Source organism: Mus musculus, chromosome 15 (genome assembly GCF_000001635.26).
Source record: "Mus musculus strain C57BL/6J chromosome 15, GRCm38.p6 C57BL/6J".
Lineage (NCBI taxonomy): Eukaryota > Metazoa > Chordata > Mammalia > Rodentia > Muridae > Mus > Mus musculus.
The window spans coordinates 99,777,889-99,803,649 of record NC_000081.6 but is presented as its reverse complement, the minus strand read 5'-3'; the positions used below and the strand labels follow the sequence as shown (position 1 = coordinate 99,803,649).

The 25,761-nt window shown below is 46.4% G+C and overlaps 1 protein-coding gene and 1 non-coding gene across 6 annotated transcripts in view; both read left to right on the top strand.

Moving 5' to 3' along the window:
* The window catches only part of Lima1 (LIM domain and actin binding 1), a 97,010-nt gene extending 71,828 nt beyond the window's left edge, over positions 1-25,182 (top strand). For 2 of the 5 annotated variants that reach the window (NM_001113545.1, NM_023063.4), the window contains 5 exons: positions 1,438-1,539; positions 6,851-6,908; positions 9,132-9,241; positions 19,997-20,130; positions 22,360-25,182. In NM_001113545.1, the coding sequence (NP_001107017.1) occupies positions 1,438-1,539; positions 6,851-6,908; positions 9,132-9,241; positions 19,997-20,130; positions 22,360-23,353 (1,398 nt within the window). In that variant the 3' untranslated portion in view covers positions 23,354-25,182. Of the gene's footprint in view, positions 1-988; positions 1,009-1,437; positions 1,540-6,850; positions 6,909-9,131; positions 9,242-16,266; positions 16,326-19,996; positions 20,131-22,359 lie in introns of all 5 variants that reach the window. The other 3 variants (XR_001781560.2, XM_006521245.1, XM_030248689.1) reach the window with 3 other exon arrangements.
* Positions 524-630, top strand: Gm25897. Its single transcript, XR_003951733.1, has one exon. It is a non-coding gene; the product is annotated as a U6 spliceosomal RNA (small nuclear RNA).
* Positions 25,183-25,761: the final 579 nt, after the last annotated feature.

Genomic DNA, 25,761 nt, shown 5'->3' with positions numbered 1-25,761 from the left:
GAAGTCATTTCCCGGGCAGCCATGCTGCAGAGATCTTATCTCTAAATAAGTACTCCCGGGAGGGTTGAGAAATCTTTGGAAATTCTTGTGAAAAGTACGTTTTATCTCATCCTCAAAGAATGTCTCTAATTCCTCACAGGACACAACTGTCCTCAGCAGCAGCTTAGAGGGGAGCTCAGAGTCAGGCAGGCAGGCAGGCAGGCAGGCAGACAGACAGTAAGTTAGTGCAGTCCGGCAGCCTGCAGTCTTTCTAATAGGCACCCTTCCAGAGCAGAGACTGCCCACTCTGGAGTAGCTGACTGTAGCAATCTCACCCCGCCCACTTTGGTTAACCCTGCGGCTTTACATGGCTTCCTTCCTCCTGAGCCTAAAGACTCAGAGAGAGGGTCTGGAAATGTAGCCCAGTCAGTGTAGCCTAGTGCACAGTCTTAATTTTAACCACCAGGGCCACATCAAAGAAACTAAATGCAGTGACGCTCTAGCGCTTGAGAGGTGTAGCCAGGGGGATCAAAAATTCAGAGTTGCGCTAGCTTCAGCAGCACATATACTAAAATTGGAATGATACAGAGAAGATTAGCCTGGCCCCTGCGCAAGGATGACACCAAATTTGCAGAGTTATCCTTGGCTATATAGTAAGTCTGAGGCCAGCACGAACTACGTGAGAGCCTGTCAGAAAGAGAAAAGGGACGTGGGGGCACAGTAGAGGTAGGACAAGTCCATCTTCATCTCCCCCTTGGTTGATTTTATTTTGAATTAGTAAATTAGTTCACATCCTACTCCGAGTTCTCACTGCAGCACAAATACATGGGGTTTGGTTTATTTTTTTAATGTTGAGGTTCTGTTATGAAATACTGGTCAAAGTGTGTTTTTATGAATCTTATGAGAAAAACTTGCTTCCGAAAGCTCCGTAGAAAAAGAGTGTTTATGGTATCACTTGGTGTAATTGCAGTTTTTTATATGTATCCATCATCCCTGTCTTTCTTTCCAGGCCGGGCATTTGTATCTATGGTCAGTATATTTTCTTAATTATTGGCACTTGGCATCCTCTCTCTCTGCTCCAGAATGGTCTTTTCTGGATAACACTCACAGGCTTTTGCACTTTCACAAGCTGTGCTGCTAGAAGAGAGAATCACGAGAATGTGGTGTGTGCTGGGGGCGGCCGGGGGTGGGGGGTCCATCCACGTGGGTGTGTCTGTCTTCTGATGAGCATCCAGTTTGAGACAGGCACAGAGATATTTAACTCCGAGGTATGCGTCCGCACGGCTGCTTTGGTCGTTTCACTGGTCAGCGGGTTTGCTTGTGACGGGGGTTTGATTTGACCCGAGTTCTAGGAAGAAGAATGCGTTCTTTTAACGTGCCACGTCTGTCTGAAGGATGGCTGTGCAGAGACTGGGATGGTAGGCGTTTTGAGTTGACGGGTTATTTTTTATTTTGTAGAATGAGCTGAAAACCAGTGAAAGCAAAACTCATAAATGGGAACAGAAGGAGAATGTGCCCCCAGGTCCCGAGGCCTGCAGCGTCCATCAGGAAGGAAGCAAGGTAGGTCGGCACGCCGGTGTCCAGTCGCCAGGGAGGCATGTGTTCTAAATTAGGTGGTTAAAATTAGAAAGTCTGACTCTAGGCTGCAGCGTCTAGGAATTTGGTGGCAGCTGCCAGGGCAGATTGTCATTTTTGCAGGTCACATAATTTCAGTTAGGAAGCTTTGCAGTTTATAGCTGACCAAGTAATGAGTCTTCACTGGAAAATTGTTTTGCTCAGCAAATGCCCAGAAAGCAAAAAACTAAAGCCGTTTATAAAACCCTGACCAGAGATGTAATTTTTATTTTTGAAAACTTGTTTGAGATTTACTTTATTGAATGTGTATAATGGTTTGCCTGGTTGTGTGTATGTGTACCGTGTGAGTGGCTGGTGCCCTCAGAGTCAGAGGAGGAGTTACAGATGTGGGTCCGCTGCAAGAACAGCAAAGGCTTTAAACCTTCAATCCATCTCTCCAGCCCTGAGATATTATCTTTAAAGCACCCAGGTATACTTCTTAAATATATACTTAAAGCCGGGCGTGGTGGTGCACGCCTTTAATCCCAGCACTCAGGAGGCAGAGGCCGGTGGATTTCTGAGTTCAAGGCCAGCCTGGTCTACAGAGTTCCAGGACAGCAGGACAGCCAGGGCTATACAGAGAAACCCTGTCTCAAAAAACCAAAATATATATATATTTAAAGGGTTGGGTTTGTGGGTTTTTTTGTCTTTTTTTTTTTTTTTAAAGAATTATTTATTTATTTTTAAGTACATTGTAGCTGTCTTCAGACACTCCAGAAGAGGGCATCTGATCACTTTACAAGATGGTTATAAGCCACCACAAGATGGTTGTGAGCCACCGTGGGGTTGCTGGGAATTGAACTCAAGACCTCTGGAAGAACAGCCAGTGTTCCTAACCACTGAGCCATCTCTCCAGCCTGCTTGTTTTGTTTTAAATTTGTTTTCAGATCTTTGTTGCTCAGGCTTATCTTGAACTTGTACATTCCAGCAGTCCTCCTGCCTCAGCCTTTTAAATCACCGAGACTACAAGCTTTTGACATTACTCTTTAAAAAAAAATTTTTTTTTAATTATTTATTTATTGAGTGCTCTATTTGCATATACACCTGCATGCCAGAAGAGGGCATCAGATTCCATTATAGATGGTTGTAAGACCCCCATGTAGTTACTGGGGATTGAACTCAGGACCTCTGGAAGATCAGACAGTAGTACTCTTAACCGTTGAGCTATCTCTCCAGCCCTTGACAACACTCTTATTTGTTTGGTCTTGGCTTTGCTACAGTAGTGATTAACCCAAGGCAGTGCGCACACTAGGCAAGTGTTCTACTACTGAGTTACATCTCCAGGGCTCACTCGAGGCCGTTTAGAATCCTAGGCGGTTTGTTAAGAAGCATAGGAAATGCAAAGCTTAGAAACTAAAGGCCGGGCCAACCAGTCAGCTTCCCAGAGAAGGGCTGTGCAGGCAAAGCTGAGGACCTGAGTCCAATCCCCAGCACTAGCACCATGGAAGGAGAGATTCAACTCCTGCAAGAGAGATCTGACCTCCCAGTGTGTGCTGTAGTATGTCCTCACTCCACACATATAACAATTAATTAACATAATGGGGGCTAAACGAAAGGCTAAGCCAGGTACAGTAGCAAATACCAGTAACCCTAGAAGCAATGAAGGAAGCAAAGACCAGAGAAGCGTGAGTCTGTTTAAAACAGAAAAATAGCGGGGGCTGGAGAGATGGCTCAGAGGGTAAGAGCACTGACTGCTCTTCCAAAGGTCATGAGTTCAAATCCCAGCAACCACATGGTGGCTCACAACCATCCTTAATAAGATCTGATGCCCTCTTCTGGTGTGTCTGAAGACAGCTACAGTGTACTTAGATATAATAATAAAATAAATCTTTAAAAAAAAAAACAGAAAAATAGCACACAAACCTTTATTCTTATTCAGATTCTCCCTCCCTCCCTCCCCTCTTCTCTCTCTCTCTCTCTCTCTCTCTCTCTCTTTCCCTTCCTCCCTCCCCTCCCCCACTTCCTCCCCAAGCCATGTGGCCTTCATGTGCAGGAACACTATCAGGCTAGCCCTCCAGCATGTTAACTATCAAGAATCATTATGGTAGGTTCCCTGCGAGATGGTAGGGCCAAGGAGTTCAGAGCTAGCTAAACTGACTTCTTCAGGAAAATGGTGTCTGAGCCACGCCTTGAGGAATGTGCAGGAATAGGCCAAGGGTGTGGAGAAGTGGCATTTTAAAAGAAGAAGAAGAAGAATAGACACACGCAGGCATAGCTGAGTGCAGAGACCTGGACTGACCTCTTAGGAATGGCTGTTTGATTGATTTGGCATTCGCGTAAATAGTCAGGAATGAGAGACAGGCAGAAGGAAGAGGCCAGGGCAAGATCTGGAAAAGCCTTCTAGGCCGATCAGACATCGGTGGGAAGGCATGGGGACTGTTTCAGCAAATCACAATTAGAGGGACAACTTAGTTGTAGCAGGTAACAACTTTATGTAGACAGCATACTTGGCAACCATAGACTCCTCAAATCAATGTCAGACTGGGCTGGAGAGATGCCTCCATAGCTAAGAGCACTGGCTGTTCTTCAGAGGATCAGGGTTCAATTCCTAGCCCCCACATAGCAGCTCACAACTGTGTGTAACTCCAATTGCAGGGGAGCCAGCACCCTCTTCTGAACATACATAGTGCACATACATACATGCAGGCAAAGCACTCCTACATAGAAAATAAAAGGATCTTATAATAAGATAAACAATAAACTGTATAAGTGGGCTCTTCTTCTTTCTTTCTTTTTTTAAATGTTTTTGAGACAAGTTCTCTCCCTGTAGTCGTGGATGGCTTGGAATTGCTGGGTAGACTAGGCTAGCCTGAAACTTACAGAGATATGTCTGTCTCTGTCTCTTGACTGCTGAGACTAAAGGTGTAGTTCCCCATGCCTGCCTAGTGAAAGCTGTTTCTCAAATATAACCAGCAGATATGTTTGGAATTTTCCTTATAGTCTGTAAATTAAAAAAAAAAAAAAAATCCGCAGCATTGAAATGCCTCCCTGCTTTGTTACCTAAGGGGCGTCTCTGAAGAAATACTTATCTGGAAAATCATGGTCACGTGGTTTTAATTCTGTGTTTTGTGCTTAATTCCTGATTGTCCTCCTGCTGGTTTGATTTGAAATGAGAACTCTAGGCTGAACGGCAAGATCAGAACATTTTAATTACAGCCTAAAGGAGCACGGGGTGCAGTGAATCATAACTGGGAGAGTGGGTGGGGAGGGAAGGGGCAGAGAACAGATACTCTTCCCGCACGACCTGTGAGTCTGCGAACATGACTGTGTCCAAGTCTGTGGGATTTCAGAGCCTTGGTGCGCACCTCGCCACCACGTGCTAAGCAGTGCCTAAGCACAGTTTTAAACTTCGGTCTGCTGCAAAAGGACTCTGGTGCTATAGGAGCTGTTCTTTAAGAAAGCAAAACAGACACACACACACACACACACAAGTGGGAGGGGGCGATATTTATCCTTTGGGAATGGAAGACTGCCTTGGATCATCTGGAACCGCTACGTGGTTGCTGGAAATTGAGCCCAGGTCTTATGAAGGAGCAGCCAGTGCTCGTAACTGCAGAGCCACCTCTGCAGCCCCAAGGAAACTTTCTTGAAATACCATGCTTTGTCAAGCTGCTATTCTTCCTTCAAGGAGATGTCTGAGCATGGTCTCCGATACTCCTGCCTGGAAGTTTCTGAGTTCATGACCTCTGTCTGCCGGTGGGCAGTGATGTCAGCGTTACGTGTACCCCCACAGGTTCAAGGGGACCGGATTCAAGGGGAGAGAATATCCCAGGAAAGGTGTACCTACAGATTCTCAAGAGCTGAGCATCTTGTTTGGTTTTGGTTTTGGGTCACAGGGTCTCATGTAGCACAGGCTGTGTTAGCAAGGATGACCCTGAATTTCTGGCCCCTCCTCTCTCTGTGGTTTCTCAAGTGTTGAGATTACGGGCATGTGCCAACCTGCCAGCAGGAATGGCCTCTTTATAACCAAGCACGGCTTTCAGAGAAAAGTATTTCATGTCATCAAATGAAATGCTGCATGTGAGGCCATCAGTGCGATACTTGGCATATAGTAAACACTCGCTAAACGTCAACTGTGATTTTTCTGATTTATCCTCTGCCAAGGCAGAATTCCTGTAGTGAAAAGAGACTGGGGGTGGGAGGGGGGGAATGCTGGCATTCAGGTGTGGTCGGCCAGCCACCTAGTCTCCATTGTGAATGTATTCAGCTCATTAAAGACCTTGATATATATATACTTAAAAATAAAAGTGATATATATATATATACACTTTTATGTAAAGTTGATGGCTTCTGAGGAAGAGATATATACCTCTACATAGGGTCTGCTTCTTGTTTAAAAAAAAAAAAAACTGGAAGTTTTTTGTTGGTTTTTATTGTTCTTCCCCAACCTGATCCCACACAGACACACACACACCAACCCCGACCCTTCACCAAGGTATGGCAGTGTTTTGGTCTGTTTTCCCATACACACACACACACACACACACACGCACACGCACGGGCGCGCGCGTGTGTATGTCTATACACCATGTTTGTTCCTGACACCTGAAGTGGTCATAAAAGGTTGCTGGATCCCCTGAGACTAGAGTATTGTATTGATGATTGTGAGACACCATGTAGGTGCTGGGAATTAAATCTGAGTCTTTAAAATGAGCCCACTCTCCAAGACTGGCTCTGCTCCCCTCCCCTCCCCTCCCCTCCCCTCCCCTTCCCTCCCCTCCCCTCCCCTCCCCTCTAAGACATGGTATACTGTAGCCCAGGTTATCATCAAACTCACAACATAGCAGGGGGTTATCTTCAACTCCTGATTCCCCTGCCTCCACCTCCCAAGTCTCAACCTTTCCATAAAAAACAGGAAAATAAGAGTAAGAATAACCCCTGGGTTTAAATACTTTCCTTTCCCTTGCCACGGAGTGTACTTGGCGCCATCTGAGGGGGGGTTGTTCTTAATGCCGGGGGGGGGGGGTGTTCTTCCTAAGATATGGCGTGAAAGTTCTTTATGAGGGAGATGATACCGGCTTGGCAGCTGAGTGCTGTCTGCTCTAGTGTTCCTCTGTAATTGAGAGGCACGTTAATATCCTCATAAAAGACATTTTGCTGCCTGTTGTTTAAATGCTCAGCTGTTCTGGGGCCGTTACTTCCCTGCAGGCTGCCAGTGACTAACTGGAGTCAGCAGGATTTTATGGAACTGGCACCGGTTTGCGCTTGTATTTTTAATGCGCTTCTTAATCCTCCTTAATCTTTTTTATTCTTGTAGGTTTCTACAACTGAGAATAGTCTAGTGGCCCTCTCTGTCCCTGCTGAAGATGACACCTGTAAGCATTTGCTCCGAGCTCTGTGGCGGGGTCCTCCTCCCCCTGCTATCGTCTGTAGAGAATGTACCAAACCTAGCAACCAATCTCATCAGGGTCTGGGTGCTAAGGGCTGGTGCTGGAACACCCTTCACACATTCATAGTTTAGGGAGAAGTTAAACACTGTTAGCCAGCAGTGGTGGCACACACCGGTAACCCCAGCATTAGGAAGGGTGAGGCAGGCAGATCTCTGTGAGTTCAAGACCAGCCTGGTCTACAGAGTGAGTTCTACAGAGTGAGTTCCAAGACAGCCAGGCCTACACAGAGAAACCTCATCTTGAAAAGCCAAAAAGAAAAAGAAATTAAATATGGTTAACATGAGAGAAAAAGAATATTTTAATTTTTGAGGTTTTCATTTATTGTGCATGGGTGTTTGCCTGAAATACATTTGTGTACCACAAGCCTGTAGTATCGATCAAGGCCAGAAGATGGCATTAGATCCCTTGGGTCTGGAGGAGTAGCCAGCACTCTTAACTGCTGGGCCATTGCTCCAGCCCTCACTGAAAGAATATTTTTAACAACACTTCTCTCATTGAACTTATCCTGTTTCTGTACCAGACTCTTCCAAGTCCGAAGCTACATAAGCAGATCTTGACGTTTTACTTTGACAGAGGTTGTTCAAGAGAGATGGATTAATTTTGGAAGAACATTTTAAAGGCCTAAGGATTTTTTTCTACTTAAGTGCTAAATTTTCATACTTTTATCCTGTTTTGGAGTATTTTAAGCCTGATTTCTCAAAGATAAAAGGTTTGAGAGATGGCTCGGCGTTAAAGAGTACTGTCTGCTCTTTCAGAGGTCCTGAGTTCAATTCCCCGCAACCACACGGTGGCTCATAACCATCTGTAATGGGATCTGACGCCCTCTTTTTGTGTGTGTATATGAAAACGGATACAGTGTACTCATATATAAATAAAAATAAATACATTTTTAAAAAAAGGTTTGGGGTTGACTTGGCTCTTACCACCTCTGATTTTCTTTTTCTTTTTTTTTTTTTGTTTTTTGTTTTTTTTTTTTTTGTTTTTTTGTTTTTCGAGACAGGTTTTCTCTCTGTAGCCCAGGCTGGCCTAGAACTCACTTTGTAGACCAGGCTGGCCTCAAACTCAGAAATCTGCCTGCCTCTGCCTCCCGAGTGCTGGGATTAAAGGTGTGTGCCACCACGTTCGGCCCGCCCGCCATCTCTGATTTTGACCACGGTTTCACTACACACTGGAGCTCACTGTGTAGGTTGATCTATCCTGCCTCCCAGACCTACGTGGGCCACACGCTTATGATACTGGGACCACTTCTGATTCTAATATTTAGGGACTCCCTCTGAAGCCCTGGCTGTCCTGGAACTCACTCTGTAGATCAGGTTGGCCTCGAACTCAAACTCAAACCTGCCTCTGCCTCCCCAGTGCTGGGACTGGAGATGTGCACCACTGTGGCCAGCATGCTTTTTTTTCTTTTTTTTTTTTCCCTTGATAAAAGAATGAAAAGTTTTTCTTGATAATTATTACAGTTCTGGGCCATCCAGGGCTACACAGGAGATATCTCCTATGTCAAAAAATTTTTCAAACAATGACTGACAAAGACTCAACATGAGCCGGGTGTGGTGGCGCACGCCTTTAATCCCAGCACTTGGGAAGCAGAGGCAGGCGGATTTCTGAGTTCGAGGCCAGCCTGGTCTACAGAGCGAGTTCCAGGACAGCCAGGACTACACAGAGAAACCCTGTCTCGAAAAACCAAAAAACAAAAAAGTCCAGGACAGCCAGAAACCCTGTCTCAGAAAAAAAAAAAACAAAAAACAAACAAACAAAAACAACAACAACAACAACAAAAAAGACTCAACATGCAGTCTCTCTTTTTCCCAGCCTGGAAGTTACTAGGGTTGCAAACCACCAGGAACATATCAAAATCTATACACAGCTTCGAAGTGGCTAAGGCTTCAGAGCAGAATGTTGTTCTGCATGGTCTGGGTCCCAGCTGTGTGCTGCAGGGCAAGAAGGTCTCACTGACAGCCTGAGTCCTAGCGGGGCCCAGGACACCTTCAGTTTAGCCCTTCTTCAACAGAGAAGCAGTATTTCTCCTGATGCTAAAAGGACCAGTCAGTCCCTGGTGGGAAGTACCCATGTTTTGCTTTTTCAAAACTCTCTTCCTGAGGCTTGCGTGAGCTACTCTAATATGCCTGCCTTCTGTGACTTAACCAGGTAACTCCCAGGTGAAGAGCGAGGCCCAGCAGCCTATGCACCCTAAGCCGCTGAGTCCTGACGCCAGGACCTCCAGTCTTCCGGAAAGTTCTCCTTCCAAAACAGCGAAGGTACGGTGGTGCTTGCTCTCTGAGTCTTACGTATTGCCCGTTGCTTTTTTAAGTTACTGGTTGGTATGTGTCCTGGACGGGTATCTTTTTTTTTTTTTTTTTTAAAGATTTTGTATATGAGTACACTGTCTTCAGACACACCAGAAGAGAGTATAGGATCCCATTGCAGATGGTTGTGAGCCACCATGTGGTTGCTGGGATTTGAACTCAGGACCTCTGGAAGGGCAGTCAGTGCTCTTAACCACTGAGCCATCTCTGCAGCCATGTGTGTTGCAGTTTTTATTGCTCTGTTCAGCATTGCCTGTTTGTGCTTTCCTAGCTGTAATGCCAGTAGGGATATGCTTCAGAGTCGCTTTCAGGGGCAGGAGAGATGGCCCACTGGTTAGAACACCTACTGTTCTTTCCGAAGACGCAGGTTCACTTCTCACTACCCACATGGTGACTCACAACCATCTGTATGTAACTCCGGTTCTGGGAGGTCTACCATCTATCCTCTTCTGGCCTCCTGGAGTACCAGGAATGCATGTGGTGTGTGGTGCACATATGTACATGCAGGCAAAGCACTCATACACAGAACATCACATTAAAGGCGGGGGGGGGGGTGAGGGGCCGGGAACTGTGGAGGTAGCTCAGTGGAATAAAAACACTTGCAGCATAGCCATAAGACCTGGATCTGGCTCTCCCAGCACCCATATAAAAAAGCTGGGCATGGAGGTGCAGGACTGTAAACCCAGTGCTGGAGAAGCAGAGACTGGAGAATATCTGGGGCTCACTGGCCATCCAGTCTAGCCAATTAAAGAAGATGGGGAGTGACTGAGGAAGACACCTGGCATTGACCTCTGACCTCCACACATACCTTCACACACACACCAACACACACATATCCAAAAACAATCAGTTTTCCCCCCTACACTTCATGTTACTAGTCGTGCTAATAGACTTGTAAGTGTATGTTGGTCAGTGCAGAGCCATTTCCTGCTAGGAGTGGTAACTGGGGGCTGGAGAGATGGCTCAGTGGTTAAGAGCACTGACTGTTCTTCCTAAAGTCCTGAGTTCAAATCCCAGCAACCACATGGTGGCTCACAACCATCCGTAATGAGATCTGATGCCCTCTTCTGGTGTGTCTGAAGACAGCTACAGTGTACTTAATAAATAAATAAATAAATACTTAAATAATTTTTTAAAAAAGGAGTGGTAACTGGTGACACCCACACATCCCTCCTCACTTGACCTTCTCTCGGGTGTGCCTTTGTGCAGCTGGGTTTTGTTTCTTCATTTTTAGGATTATTTTGTGTATATGAATATATTGTAGCTGTCTTCAGACACACCAGAAGAGGACATTGGGTCCCATTACAGATGGTTGTGAGGCACCCTGTGGTTGCTGGGAATTGAACTCAGGGCCTCTGGAAAAGCAGCCAGTGCTCTTAACCGCTGAGCCCTGGGCTCATTTTTAAAGATTTCAGCTTGGGAGAAACTGAAAGATAGACTGGTTTTAAGGCAGTCCATGCTGTTCCCGCACCATGGACACATGTGCTGTGAGGATCGGAGTCCATGATTGATGCGCAGATGAACTCCTTAGTTCACAAAAAGGATGAAGGACACAGAACCCGAGTAGGTGTCTGGACCAAAAGAGGAAGCAGAGGAATCCAGCATCCCAAGGGCAGATTAGGAGGTCAAGGAGCAAAGAGAGCAAACAAGAAGAGATAGATGTTTAAAGGAAGCAGAAATTCACGAGGAGGGCGTGGTTTATAGAAGAACAGAAGCTGAGAAAGGGAACAAAAGAAAGCGGGTGCGGAAGAAATGAACTGGGAGGCTCCAGGTGCAGCTGGGTGTCCAAGCACAGGGCCCGCAGGTGCAGGCTATGCCAGGCACCAACGCAGACAAAGGAGAGAGGAAAGGGCAGAGTCACGGGCATTGAGTGTGCACCTGAGTTCTCCCTGACCTTTCCAAGGTCTGAGCCCAGCCGGGTAGCCGGTGCCGTACTGTGTGATTACCTCCCCTGCACCGTCTGTCCGAAGGTCAATGTTTGGCTTGTGACTCTGGATCAAAAAATAGATTTAAAGCAGGGAGGGGGTGGCTAGAGAGATGCGTAAGAGCAGCTCCTGCAGAGGACCTGAGTTAGATTCCCAGCACCCACATCCGGCAGCCTAGAGCTGTCCTTAACTCCATTTCCAAGGAGATTCACGCCTCTGGTTTCCTTGGGCCTCTGCAGCTACAGAAACACACCCCACACAGACATGCGCAAGTATACTTTTTCAAATAATAAGAATACATTTTTTTTTTTATTTTAAGGATAGAGGGGATAGTAGCTAGGGGGCCCAGCCTTGGCTCTGTGGTAGAGCATTTTCTTAATATGTGAGACTCTGGATTCCATTCCCAAGTTCTGCAAGGAAGAGGTGGGAAAAGAAGACCAGTGCCCTAGTTAGGGTTACTGTTGCTGCAATGAAAAACACCATGACCAAAGCTAGTTGGGAAGAAGAGGGTTTATTTGGGTTATCGCAATCCATCACAGAAGGAATCAGGACAGGAACTCCTACAGGGCAAGAACCTGGAGGCAGGAGCTGATGCAGAGGCCATGGAGGGATGCTGCTTACTACCTTGCTCCCCATGGCTTGCTCAGCCTGTTTTCTTATAGAACCCAGGACCAAGGGTGACCCCACCCTCACAATGGGCTGCCCGCTCCCCCACCCCACCCCCAATAAATCACTAAGAAGCTTGTTTACAGCCCAGTCTTATGGCGACATTTTCTTAATTGAGCTTCCCTCCTCCCAGATGACTCTAACGTGTGTCGAGTCAGCATGTAATTTGCTAGCACTACCAGTGAAATGGCTCAGCAGACACGGCACTTGACAAGCTGCATGAGGCCCACATGAAAAGGACCAACACTTGCAAGCTGTCCTTTGAATGCTTATACTGTGTTTCAGTGACCCCCACCCCCCACCCCCCGCCACACACTTGCAAACTTAAATGAAAAAGAAAATGGTACTAAAACTAGGGATAGTGGTGCATGTTAAGGCAGTGAGGTAGCAGATTCTGGCCTAGCCTGGGCTATGCATTGAAACTGACCCTATCTGTATAAAACAATCATTAATAAGACTGGACCTGGTTGTGGATTCTGTGTCACTGAAGAACCTGAGCCCTTGTTTATCCAAGAACTAATATCTGGCCATGATAGCATTATTCCTCAATATGGCCTTGCCTGTTTACCCAGATATGATTAGGGCTGTTTATTCTGGCCCAGTGCTGAGTTGAATTCCGTTCTGATTTAGGCTCCAGGCCCCGAGCCAATGAGGGCTGTGTAGGAACGCATCACACAGGTGTTCCTCAGTTGGTCAGAGACAATGTGTGTCTTTCTCCAAGGGCTCCTTTGTCTCTGGTCATTAGCAGTAGCCTTTACACACACACCTCAGGGTTTGAGGCCTGTGGGAAAGACTAAAGTACCTTGCCCAGTTCCTCCTATTTGTCAGTAGTCCAAAGCTCAAAAGGACAGAACCTTGCATGGGACTTATTTTACCTCCCCTTTATTTAAGGGCTGTTTGTTTTCTTTTGCTTAAAGTCTTCTTGCAGTCTGTAAGCAAGAGAAATACTTTCAGTAAACGTGTCTGGGAAGAGCTGCTGATGTAACTGGTCTCATGTCATGGCTCTAGACTTTGCATCAGAAGTCAGTTCTCTACTTTGGGAAATCGCATGTAGCAAAGAATACATTTGTTCACTCAAAATAGACTTTTCGAGTCCCACGCATCCTGAGGTGGAGGGGATCTGTTCTTAGTGCCTGTCTGTTACTGAAAACTAGGGCATCCAAAGCAGGGAACTCAGATAATTTTAAAATTTAGTATTTTTATGTAAAAACTGAAGGTGGCTGGAGAGTTGGCTCAGTGGTTTAGAGCACTTGCAGAGGATCCTGGTTCGATTCCCAGCACCCACGGGGTGGCTCACAACCATCAGTGACTCTCGTTCAGGGGATCCAATGCCCTCCTTGAGCACCAGGCACACATACAGTGCCCATAACATACATGGAGATAAAACACTCATAGACATAAAATCAAAATAAATATTGTTGGGCATGATGTCACACTCCTTTAATCCCAGCTCTCTAATGTTTGGCCTGCATGGATGTTTGCCGTGTGCCTGGTCCCTGTGGAGGTCAGAAGAAAGCAGCAGGTCTCCTGGAACAGTAATTGCAGGTGGTTGTGAAACACCGTGTGGATGCGGGGAATTGAACCCCAGTTCTCTGCAAGAGTAGCCAGGGCTCTTAACCACTGAGCCATCTCTCCAGTCCAAACCCTGGGAGTTTTTTTGTTTTTTTTTTTTTTAGGATTTATTTATTACTATATCTAAGTACACTGTAGCTGTCTTCAGATGCACCAGAAGAGGGTGTCAGATCTCATTACAGATGGTTGTGAGCCACCAGGTGGTTGCTGGGGTTTGAACTCAGGACCTTCGGAAGAGCAGTCAGTGCTCTTAACCACTGAGCCATCTCTCCAGCCCCCTGGGCGTTTTTAACAACCTTTCAAAAATTGTTTTGCAATAGGATTTCACTACTGAGCCCAGTCTGGCCTCAGTTCACTGTATACTTCAAGCTAGCCTTAAACTTGTAGTCCTGCTGTGTCTGTCTCCCATGTACTAAGGTTATAGACATTTGCCATCAGGCCATGGCATTTTCAATGATTAATGATGGGGTGTAGGAGAAAGGCCAAGACCCAAGAGAGATGAAAAGGCAAAAGAATGTGGCCAGCCCTGAGGGTCACCGGTTTGTCCCCTGCTTCCTCAGATGGTCCTGCTGATGAATGTAGAAAGAAAGCACAGCATGGGGCTGGAGAGATGGCTCAGCGGCTAAGAGCACTGGCTGCTCTTCCAGAGGTCATGAGTTCAATTCCCAGCAACCACATGGTGGCTCACAACCATCTATAGGGGCATCTGATGCCCTCCCTCATTATATAGGCAGATGTATATGCAGCAGAGCTTTCATACATTAAATAAATAAAATTAAAAGAAAGAGAGAGAGAAGGAAAAACAGACAGACAGACAGACAGATAGACAGAAAGGAAGGAAGGAAGGAAGGAAGGAAGGAAGGAAGGAAGGAAGGAAGAGAAAAGCAAGCAAGCACAACATACTGCTTGGAAGGACATCCTTCGAGGTGCCCCTTGCCGTATGTGTCTTTCTGCCCTCTGTGGGCAGGGATAAGAGGCTTTGTGGGTTTATTGTATGGTGTGGGAGATATAGAACCCCATTAATGATAAGCAAGCTTTTCCCAGCGGTCCCTGCTGCCCCCAGCCTGGTTTCATATTCTTTTACAAACCTAGGAGAATCATGACCAAAGGTCACCAAGATCCTGTAGATGCTGTCCCAGCATACTGACCTCCTCTTATGGAGACAGTCTATGTGGGATGTGAGTGGTGCTGAGAATGGTTTCACAGAGAGTTTCACTCAGCATCTGCAGGCTACACGGTATTCAGTCATGTACTGCGTGACAAAGAAGTCCAGTTTTATTACCTAGCCGTCGGTTTTTGTTGTTGTTTTTTTTTTTTTTTTTTTGCACAAACTGGAAAAATGAACAGCATTTGCGGTATTCATCCGATGAATTGGAGGTCTGACCTCTGGGTAGAATTCTTTCCGATTTCATTATGTCCACCGGCCTAGCTTCCCGATTTGTTGCCAGCCGTTTCCCTCCCCCAACCCCCTCGTTGATGGATATGCCCGCTGCACATCCGCCTTCATCTGACAGTGTGCATAATACTGTGTTGAAAGGATACAGATGAAGGGAGGTAGATGTGTTGGAAACTAACTTGAAGCAGGTAGATGCCCATCAATGGAAGAGCTGTAATATTCTTCACGTGGTAAAGATTGTGTTGGTTAATATAAGTTATTTATATATTGCCTCATTCATTCAAGAAGGTCCGGAAGATAATATCTCCACATTTGAATCTGAAATCAAGTGAAGACTCCAGTGTGTTGGATGTGTGAGTGTGAGGGCATTTGTCCTGAATTAGCATCCGTACTCTTCTCCAAAGACAGCTCGGAGTGTTTAGAAAACACTCCGTTGGCCTGAGTTAGGAATTATGGGTTTTAATTCTCATTCTGTCCCTGACTGTTTGTAACCTTGGTCAGGTATCTGAAACCCCTGATACTTTAGTATCTATGTGTGAGAAGTGAGGTAGAGAAAGAGGAATGAAAAAAAAAACCACAAAACAAAACAAAACAAAAAAAAAACACTTAGTAGGTGAGAGAATATATCATAAAGATGAAGCCTATCTAACAGTCCCATGTCAGCAGGGTTCTGGGCATGGCTGTGTCAAGTCAACCTATGGTGGAGGCATGGGTGGGCAGGATGTATGCCAGACCTTGGATAATGGAAGCATTTCGGGCATTGACTATGCTTCCTGTTGTCTGAATAGACATGGGGGAAATTACAGAAAAGTGGCTGAGCGCCCAGGACAGAGAATTAAGGGGAAGGCACAACCCAGCCGCTACTACTTGGCATATGAGCATGCTGGGAGCCTCTGCTGTTGTTTTTATGACAGTGTAGGGTCCCTCGCTGCACAAGCCTTAAATAACAGCAGAAAAAAGCCCTGAGACTTGGACAGAAGCAGCAGGAAGCAGCAGGTCCTGTGCTCAGCCAGTTGTGTGAGGCAGCAGGCTGTGGAGTTGATGTCAAGGAGGGGGTGACTTCTCACTTGGGTGTGGGAGGCTTCAATGAAGAAAGCGGCTGCGGGTCAGGCGTGGGAGGTACTAAAGTCCTAACAAAGCGGCTGTGGGTCAGGCGTGGGAGGTAATGCAGCCTGAACAGTTATGAGGAAGACACTCCTTGTGTAGGTGAAGGTTCATAAAAGCCTTCATAATCCTGATCCTGAGGTTGGCTGTGCCCCAGGTGGGTCTGAGAGGGGCTGGGTTTTGCCTCCCTAGGCAGAGTTAGAATGTGGTCTCACTCTCGGATCAGAGTCTGAGCGGGAGCTCAGCTGCAGTTGCGTTCTCTGGGCACATGGAATGCTATGTATTCATTAAAGGTTCCTATTTGTCTCTTCCAGCCTCTGCGTCCTGCTCCTGGCACCTAATCTCTGTTCCTGCCTTCCACTTTCCTCCTAATGTGAGCAAAACCTTCGCTGTCTCTCAAGTTTCTTCTCTCTATTCCCTGGGCTGCACCCTGCTACAGTTTGTTCCTTCTTTGTGTATGGTGCCTGTGTGAGTGCATATGTATGAGTGTGTGCGTGCATTCCTGCATGCATGTGTGTGTGTATGTGATTGTGTGTGTGCATACATGTGTGTATATTCATGTGTCTGCACACATGCTCTCAGTGTCCCTTCCCCTTGTTCTCCCAATTCTATTTCTGTTGTTGTTGTTGTTTTTCGAGACAGGGTTTCTCTGTGTCGCCCTGGCTGTACTGGAACTCACTCTGAAGCCTAGGCTGGCCTCGAACTCAGAAATCCGCCTGCCTCTGCCTCCCAAGTGCTGGGATTAAAGGCGTGTGCCACCACGCCCGGCTCCAATTCTATTTCAACTGTTAAAACTGCAGGATCCCCTCTTTGCAAGTGAAAAAGATTCTCAATCTGACAAGCACATTTATCTCATTACTTGCTCAGTTTGAATTGTGATTTGGAGAGGTTCTCAAGTAACTCCAATTGTACCATCATTCTCAAATTTCATTGTGTGTGTGTTTTCTTTTTTAAAGATTTATCTATTTTATGTATGTGAGTACACCGTAGCTATCTTCAGACACCCCAGAAGAGGGCATCGGATCCCATTACAAATGATTTTGAGCCACCATGTGGTTGCTGGGAATTGAACTGGGGACCTCTGGAAGAGCAGTCAGTGCTCTTAACCGCTGAGCCATCTCTCCAGCCCTTATTCTGCATTTTAATGGAGGTCCTGCTTTCTGGGCAAAATAAAACAACAAATCCAAAAAACCAAACACACACACACACACGCACAAAAACCCATCTAGTCCTTTTAGAGAAAACCTTATTAAAACGGGGCAACAGTGTCTCCCTTTAAATCCAGTTGTGTCTATAAAAGAAATGAAACCTTTTATTCAAATACTGCCCTCGTGACTGCCCACAGCTCTCAGCTGTAACCTGGGCCACTCTGAGGTGCTTCCCTCATGACTGGTACACTGAGCTAGCCTCTGGTACACTGAGCTAGCCTCTGGCTTTGGGTGATTTCACTTCTCTTCTTCTCAGGACTTGGCCCGAATGGAGGGGGTTACCCTTCCTTCCACTGCACTCTGTCTCTTACTCCTGTGCCCCCGAGACTGTGCGAGTGTTCGCCTGTTGTTTTTGTAAGCTTTGCTTTATAGATCTTCACTTGCAATTCCACGTCTGTTTTCTGCTTCCATTTCCTACCAGATCTGCTTGGAGAACAGTCTGTCCTCACTGATTTTGTCCCTGTAGTGAATAAACAGTCAGTGTGATGTTTTTACATGTCTATCTTCAGGGCTGGCTGCTTGGTCAGTATGGTTTATTTGCAATGGGGTCCCACTCTAGCATGGCTGGCTTGGTGGGCACTTGCTATATAGACCAGAATAGCCTTGAGTTTGCAACCATCCTCTTGCAGGTGCCTCCCAAGTGCTGGGATGCTAGGCCTAAGTTTCCACACCCAACTAGGGTTGGTTTGTTTGTTTGTTTGTTTGTTTGTTTTTTAAATCTCAAGTCTGGTCCACCCATAACCTGGTCCTTTTAGGCTTAGCTAAATTCAGGTTCTGGGCCCAAGGAATAACTTGCATTATCTTACATTTTCTGCTGAGAGCCCAAGCTCACCTTAGGCCTGCCCCGCTAGGGGGTGCCTATGAGAGTTACCTGGTCACTATATGCTATATTCCTCTATTGGCTGACATACTTGTGCTGGAGCAAGTTAGGACATTCACACTCAGGAGTAGAGACTTCTGGGTCCCACCACCATCCATAACATAACACTTTTTATCATGTAAACGTTTTCAGTATCTGTTTAGAATTCTGCCTTTTATCAGGGCTACAGTAGCAATCTGTATATATTGTGGGAGGGCTTTAGGGCCTTGTGGATCACTGGCTTGCCCCAAACTTGTTGTATATATAGCTATGGATGACCTTGAACTTAAGACTCTACTGTTTCCACCACTCAAGGGCTGTACCATCATGCCCAGTTTTATTCATTGTTGAGCACTGAACCCAGGGCTTTGTAGGAGCTGGGCAAGCTCTCTGCCAGCTAAGCATCATCGTCAGTCCCTGGCTCTCATGGTTTCAGAAGTTGAATTATTGTGTTGATCAACGTGACAACTCTTTTTTTTTAATATGATTTTTAATTTTTTTAAAAAAGTATTTATCTTATACATATGATGTACACTATAGACACACCAGAAGAGGGCGTCAGATCCCAGATGATTGTGAGCCACCCTGTGGTTGCTGGGAATTGAACTCATGACCTCTGGAGGAGTAGTCAGTGCTTTGAACCACTGAGCCATCTCTCCAGCCGACCACTCTTAATGCACAGTTTGCAAGTAGTTCACAAATTCACAGTCATTAAGGAATACCTTGCCCAGGGCATTGCTTTTCTTCTCTGTTAGTTTTCAGACAGTATAAACAATGTAGTGTGAGGAAGCCTAATGAGGGAGTTTGTTTCTCTTACAAATTACCCCATCTGTGTGTCAGTTAAGGTTTGCTTAAAAGTATGCCTAGAAGCCGGGCGGGGTGGTGCAAGCCTTTAATCCCAGCACTCAGGAGGCAGAGGCAGGCGGATTTCTGAGTTCCAGGCCAGCTTGGTCTACAACGTGAGCTCCAGGACAGCCAGAGCTATAAAGAGAAACTCCCCCCCCGCCCCCCCCCCCAAAAAAAGCTTGGGGCTGACAAGATGGCTCTGCAGGTAAAGGCACTTACTGCCAAGCTTAGGGACCTAAGCTTGATCCTCAGAATCCACATGGCAGAAGGGGAGACCGAACTCCCCAGAGCTGTCCTGTGACCGCCACACGTGCACAGTGGTGTGTGCACATGTTCACTGAGAAAATAAAATAATAGTAAACATTTTAAAAGTTTTTTTTTAAAATATGCTACACACATTTAGATGTAGTGGTGTATCCATACAGTCTTGACACTTGGGAAGTAGAGGCAGGAGGGTCAAGGTCGTCCGTGGGAACCCGATGGGTCTGAGGGCAGCTTGGGCTACGTGCGAATCTGTCTTTAAAAAACTAGAATAAAACCTGTCCAGAGAGTAACAAAAGATACTCCTCTGGAATTAAAATACCAACCCCTAATTCCCAAAGTGTAATACCTTCCCTTGAGCGTCAGACCCTGGCCCCTCAACACATACACCCGGTTGTTATAATCACCTTCCCTCAGCCTGGGTGTCAGAACCCCACACCCCCCGAGACTGTGCAGATTGCCTCCTTTCTGCCACTTCTGTCAAACTTGCTCATTCTGTGTTACGATTTCATTTTCTCCTCCCTGCCCCTCTAACTACAGCTCTCCAACCCGAAGTGTATCTGTGGGGTGTGTGTGTGTGCGCGCGAGTGCGTGTGCCTATGCCTGTGTCTGTGTCTCAGCCTGCCTACACCTTGCTCTGCAATACAACCCAAGCCCACCTGACCTCAAAGGCATCAACACTTAGGGCAGCCACACGGTTTGGTACAGAAATCCAGGAGAGCCTCCCAGCTCTACCAAGCCAGCGGGTAGAATCTGAGCAGGGTGTAGTTCCTTTGAGAATGGCCCTTAAGATAAGTTAAATCCTAGGCCCATCTCGGCAGGTACCAAGGCATTAGTGCTGAGGCTGAAGTTGTCTGCTTCCTTCTCTAGAAGTTTCAGGCGCCGGCAAAGGAGAGCTGCGTGGAGTGTCAGAAGACGGTGTACCCCATGGAACGGCTCCTGGCCAACCAGCAGGTGTTTCACATCAGCTGTTTCCGATGCTCCTACTGCAACAACAAGCTCAGGTGAGCCAGACCCAAGCAGGCCTCTGTCTGCAGAGTGGGCGCGCAGAGGAACTCTGGCTTTTAGAACACAGGCACTAAAAGCAACTGTATTAACACTGCTGGGGCCTCTGGTAAGACAGAAAGCACTATTTAATGATAGGTCCTGCATATGAGTGATGATGTCATTGGGAATGTTTTGATGCCTTGCTGTGTTAGAACTGAAGCCTAGAATCTATGAACTGCTAGCGAAGCCCCTCATTCGTGACCAGGTTTAGCAGAACCTGTGGCCTTATCGAACCATAAGCCATCAAATCCCAAGGTATAAAAGGAATTTAATTTTTTAAAGATTTATTTATTTATTATTACAGTAAGTATGCTGTAGCTATCTTCAGACACACCAGAAGAGGGCATCAGATCTCCCAGGAATTTAATTTTTAAAAAGAAATATAGATATAGGTGTTTTGCCTGCACCATGTGTCTGCAAAGGCTAAAAAGAAAGCAGCAGACCCACTGAAGACAGCTGTGAGCCGCCATCAGGGTGCTGGGAATCAAACCTGGGTCCTCTAGAAGAGCTGCCAGTGCTCTTAACCACTAAGCCATCTCTCCAACCCCTATTAAATGAGCCTTTACAAGCTATTATATAGTGGGCTGGGCTTGGTGGCACACATCTTTAATTCCAACACTAAAGAGGAGGGCAGGTGACTTCAAGTCTAGCCTGTTCTACATAATAAGCTCCAGGTCAGCTAGGGCTATCTAGTGATTCTATCTTTGAATTAAAGAAAAAAAGGGGTCGGGGCGGGGGTGGTGGCACACGCCTTTAATCCCAGCACTCGGGAGGCAGAGGCAGGTGGATTTCTGAGTTCGAGACCAACCTGGTCTACAAAGTGAGTTCCAGGACAGCCAGGGCTATACAGAGAAACCCTGTCTCAAAAAAAAAAAAAAAAAAAAAAAAAGTTAAACCGGGCTGGAGAGGCTCAGTGGTTAAGAGTACTGACTGCTCTTCCAAAGGTCCTGAGTTCAGATCCCAGCAACCACATGGTGGCTCACAACCACCTGTAATGAGATCTGACACCCTCTTCTGGTGTGTCTGAAGGTAGCTACAGTGTATTTACATAAATAAAAATTCTTTTTTTTTTTTTTAAGTTAAACTGAATAAAGTGTTGCCTCCTGCTCCTTCTCTGTCAGCATGGCTTGCTCTTATCCAGTCAGGAGCAGACACTAAGTACCAAATATGTGCAGCACACTGTATTCATTCTCACACTGTTGTGATTTTAAAATTAGCACAGATGATAAATCAAGAAGAAAATTATATGACTTACAGGTTATAAAAAATGTTGAGGAAATGAGTGATTGGAGCCATAAGGTTAAGACAGACTTACAGGAAAAGTAACTTTTAAACATTTTGACTAGAGAGAATAAAAGCACTTGAAAACGAGGAATTACATACCAGTTAGGAGAGTGACCGGTGAAGGTTTACTGGTCATAGGGCGTGAGCATGTTCTGTGTAAAGGTAACGACAATCATGGCGCTGCACACCTGAGCTCTTAGCGCTCAGAAGACTGAGTTTCAAGTTCAAGGCCAGCCTGGGTTACATAGTGACTTTAGACCCTCCCTGGAAAAAATAAAACTAGAAAAGGCCTTAAAAGAGCATAAGACTTTTGGGATAGCACTTGAAATGTAAATGAAGCGTCGGGTGGTGCTGGCGGCGCATGCCTTTAATCCCAGCACTTGGGAGGCAGAGGCAGGTGGATTTCTGAGTTCGAGACCAGCCTGGTCTACAGAGTGAATTCCAGGACAGCCAGAGCTACACAGAGAAACCCTGTCTTGAAAAACAAAAACAAGGGCTGGTGAGATGGCTCAGTGGGTAAGAGCACCTGACTGCTCTTCCGAAGGTCCAGAGTTCAAATCCCAGCAACCACCATGTGGTGGCTCACAACCATCCGTAACAAGATCTGACGCCCTCTTCTGGTGTGCCTGAAGACAGCTACAGTGTACTTACATATAATAAATAAATAAAAAAAGAAAAACACAAACAAACAAGGCACTTTCCTTGGACTAGGGTTATAGATGAGTTAGCACAGTGTTTGCCTGGCATGTAGAAGACCCCCCACATTCACAGTATCTACCTCCAAAGGGGAAGGAGGGTTCTCACCATCTCACAAAATACTGACACTCTCGTTACAGCCTGCCGCAGTAACTGAGAGTATAAAGGAAGATTCGCTGACTTAGTGTTTTCTCTTTTGGTGACAGTCTAGGAACATATGCATCCTTACATGGACGAATCTACTGTAAGCCTCACTTCAATCAACTCTTCAAGTCCAAAGGCAACTATGACGAGGGCTTTGGGCACAAGCAGCATAAGGATCTGTGGGCAAGCAAGAGCGACAATGAGGAGACTTTGGGGAGACCAGCCCAGCCGCCTAATGCAGGGGAGAGCCCCCATAGCCCGGGTGTAGAAGATGCCCCCATCGCCAAGGTCGGCGTGCTGGCGGCAAGTATGGAAGCCAAGGCCTCTTCTCAGAGGGAGAGGGAGGATAAGCCTGCGGAGACCAAGAAGCTGAGGATCGCCTGGCCTCCGCCAGCCGAGCTGGGCGGTTCCGGAAGTGCCCTGGAGGAAGGGATCAAAGTATCGAAGCCCAAGTGGCCTCCGGAGGATGACGTCTGCAAGACGGAGGCCCCGGAGGATGTAGATCTGGACCTGAAGAAGCTGCGGCGGTCTTCGTCCCTGAAGGAGAGGAGCCGCCCGTTTACGGTAGCAGCTTCCTTTCGAACCTCTTCCATCAAGAGCCCCAAGGCCTCTTCGCCATCTCTCAGGAAAGGTTGGAGCGAGTCCGAGCAGAGTGAGGAGTTTGGAGGAGGGATAGCGACGATGGAAAGGAAACAAACGGAAAATGCCAGACCCTCTGGGGAGAAAGAGAATGTGGGAAAATCACGCTGGCAGGGCGAGGAAGTGCCGAGGAGCAAGGACCGTAGTTCTTTTGAGCTGGAGAGTGAGAATTTTATGGAAAATGGAGCAAACATAGCTGAAGATGACAACCATGTCCACGCACAGCAGTCCCCGTTAGAACCCGAGGCTCCGGGTTGGTCTGGCTTTGTAGACACCACGGCTGCTAAAGAATTCACTACCCAGAATCAAAAATCCCAAGATGTCGGGTTCTGGGAGGGAGAAGTGGTCCGAGAGCTGTCTGTGGAGGAACAGATAAAGAGAAACCGGTACTATGATGAGGACGAGGATGAAGAATGACCGGCCGCCATGGTTCTGGCCTTAGATTTTGGTTAGCAACTCACTGCCCTTTATCAAGTGGTGCGCAGAAACAGGCAGCTTGGCGCCAAGGGTCATTCATGTGGGAGCAACTTTGGAAATGAATTCCCGCTAGCAAAACAGGGCAAAAACAAGCAAAAACAAAACAGACAAACAAACTCACCCAAAACCAATTCTAAGCGCATTGTCAAAACACCAGTGATCTTTTAAGCCTGGTGTGGTGGTAAACACCTTTAATCCCAGCACTCCACTCGGGAGGCAGAGGCAGAGGCAGGTGGGTCTCTCTGAGTTCCAGGACAGCCAGGGCTACAAAGAGAAACCTTGCCTCAAAACAAACAAACAAACAAATCCCTCCATTTTTTCAGGGAAGGGCTAAGTAGGGATTTCTCTCACTGATGCTGCCTGCCATCCACTGCATTCCCCAAATCAAGATTGGTGTGGTTAGATATTTAGAGGCTTGTTTTCACACTACAGAGACCATTGTGGAATTAGAGACACACACAACACATTTAGGAGCCCACCTCATGACCAGAGGCACTTTAGTATAAAGGGCACAGTGTAGCTATTTTACCAATTTCATTTTTTAGTACTCAATTGCTGAAAATCAAATATTTAGTCTTTCAAGCTTTTGAAATGCATTCTCTTCCTCTGGTAGATAGGGAAAGCTTACTGTCTTTCATCCTACATCCTGTATTTTTAATCACTGAGGCACAAAACAGCAACCTTTGGCCAAGTGAAAGGCGCTGGTTACTGAAGCCGGAGCAGCAGTGTTCAATCCCCAAAACCTACGTAAAGGTGAGAGAGCAGACTGCACAGAGCTGTCCACACGTGCCCATCATCAACAATAAGAAACAAGTTAAAAAAAAAAATACAACCAACCTCACAAACACCTGCGAGACAGAGAACCAACCTATATACTTTGGTGTTTGGAGAGACGGACATTGTACCCAGATAATCAGTGGCGAATGCCAGTGTGTCTCCCTGCACTCTGGGTGTTTGCCATCTCTTCTGGTGGTTTCTCGCACTTTGCGGAAAGCTGCAGTGTTGCTGTAAGACCTTTTGGATCACGCTTCACCATGCTCCAAGTAAAACAACCTGAGATCAGAGCTGGGAAGCCTCAGGTCGAGGCGAATCTTGGCTCTGAAATGTATTGATTTTTAGGCCAGATAATTCTTCCAGGGTTGCATTAAATCACTTTTAGGTCTGTCTTCTTAGGCCGTGTCCTACTTTGATTCATTGTAGTGATAAAACACTGGGCAGGAGCAACTCAGAGGGGAAGGGTTTGTCTCCACTCACAGGCCACGGGTCACACACAGGCCACGCGCGCACGCAGCATGGTCAAGGGAAGCGAGGCCAGAACCCAGAGGCAAGAGCTGATGCAGACCGTGTGGGAACACTGCTTGCTGACTTCATCTCTGTGGCTTACTCAACTGGTTTTCTTACACCACCCAGGGCCACCTGGCCAGGGGTGACACTGCTCACAACAAAAACAGACAAGGCCCACAGGTGCATCGGTTAGAGGCGGTTCATCAGCTGAGTCCCACATCCAGGTGACTCTGTGTGAGGCTGGTAAACCCAGAGGAGGATAGATGGTTTTCTCTGGTATTAAGGCTTTAGAATATTATAAACGAGTGCAGTTCTTGTATGTAACTGATATTCCAAATGATGTGTATGGCGGGGTGGGCTTAAGGTAGTGGCCTCTTTGCATTTGTAGAGATTTAGCTCAGTTTTAGAGATGTAAAATAATCTGTTTCCTTATGGCCTTGTTTAGCCTAAAACATTTTTATTCAATAAAGCTTTTAATTTACATTTCCAGTGTCCACACTGCTCTTATTCCCGTCTCCTCCACACTGCTCTTATTCCCGTCTCTTTACACAGGGTCTCTCGGAACCTGCTTCTATTGAGCAGCTTTTAGGGGGAAAATGCTGTGAGTTCATTTGACCACTAGATGGCAATGTAGAACCGAATTGTGCACTTTTCATCTACCCTAAAGACTTTTTTGGGAGTTGGGGGGCTGCAAGTAATTTGGCAAGAAAATTAGTGTGTGCATTCAAAATGAACTGTTTGTTTTACCAATTCAAATTCCAGTGGCGGATTTTACTGTTTACCGCATTCCGCATTTACTAATTTACCTTATGATTGTGTCTGACACAAAACAGGATTTTCAGCCATCTCTGCTGAAGACGCACGCTCTTCGCTCTGGGTGTGAGCGCGTTTGGTTGATTTCTTCTATAGAATCAACTTCTCCAAGTGTTTCCTGCTGCCATTGATTCGTGGTTTCAATAATAGCCTGAAAACCAAAGGTGGTGGTGGTCCATGCGTGTAATTCCAGGACTCAGGAGGCCTCTGAGACAGGAGGATTACTGAATTGGAAGCCAGCCTAAACCACA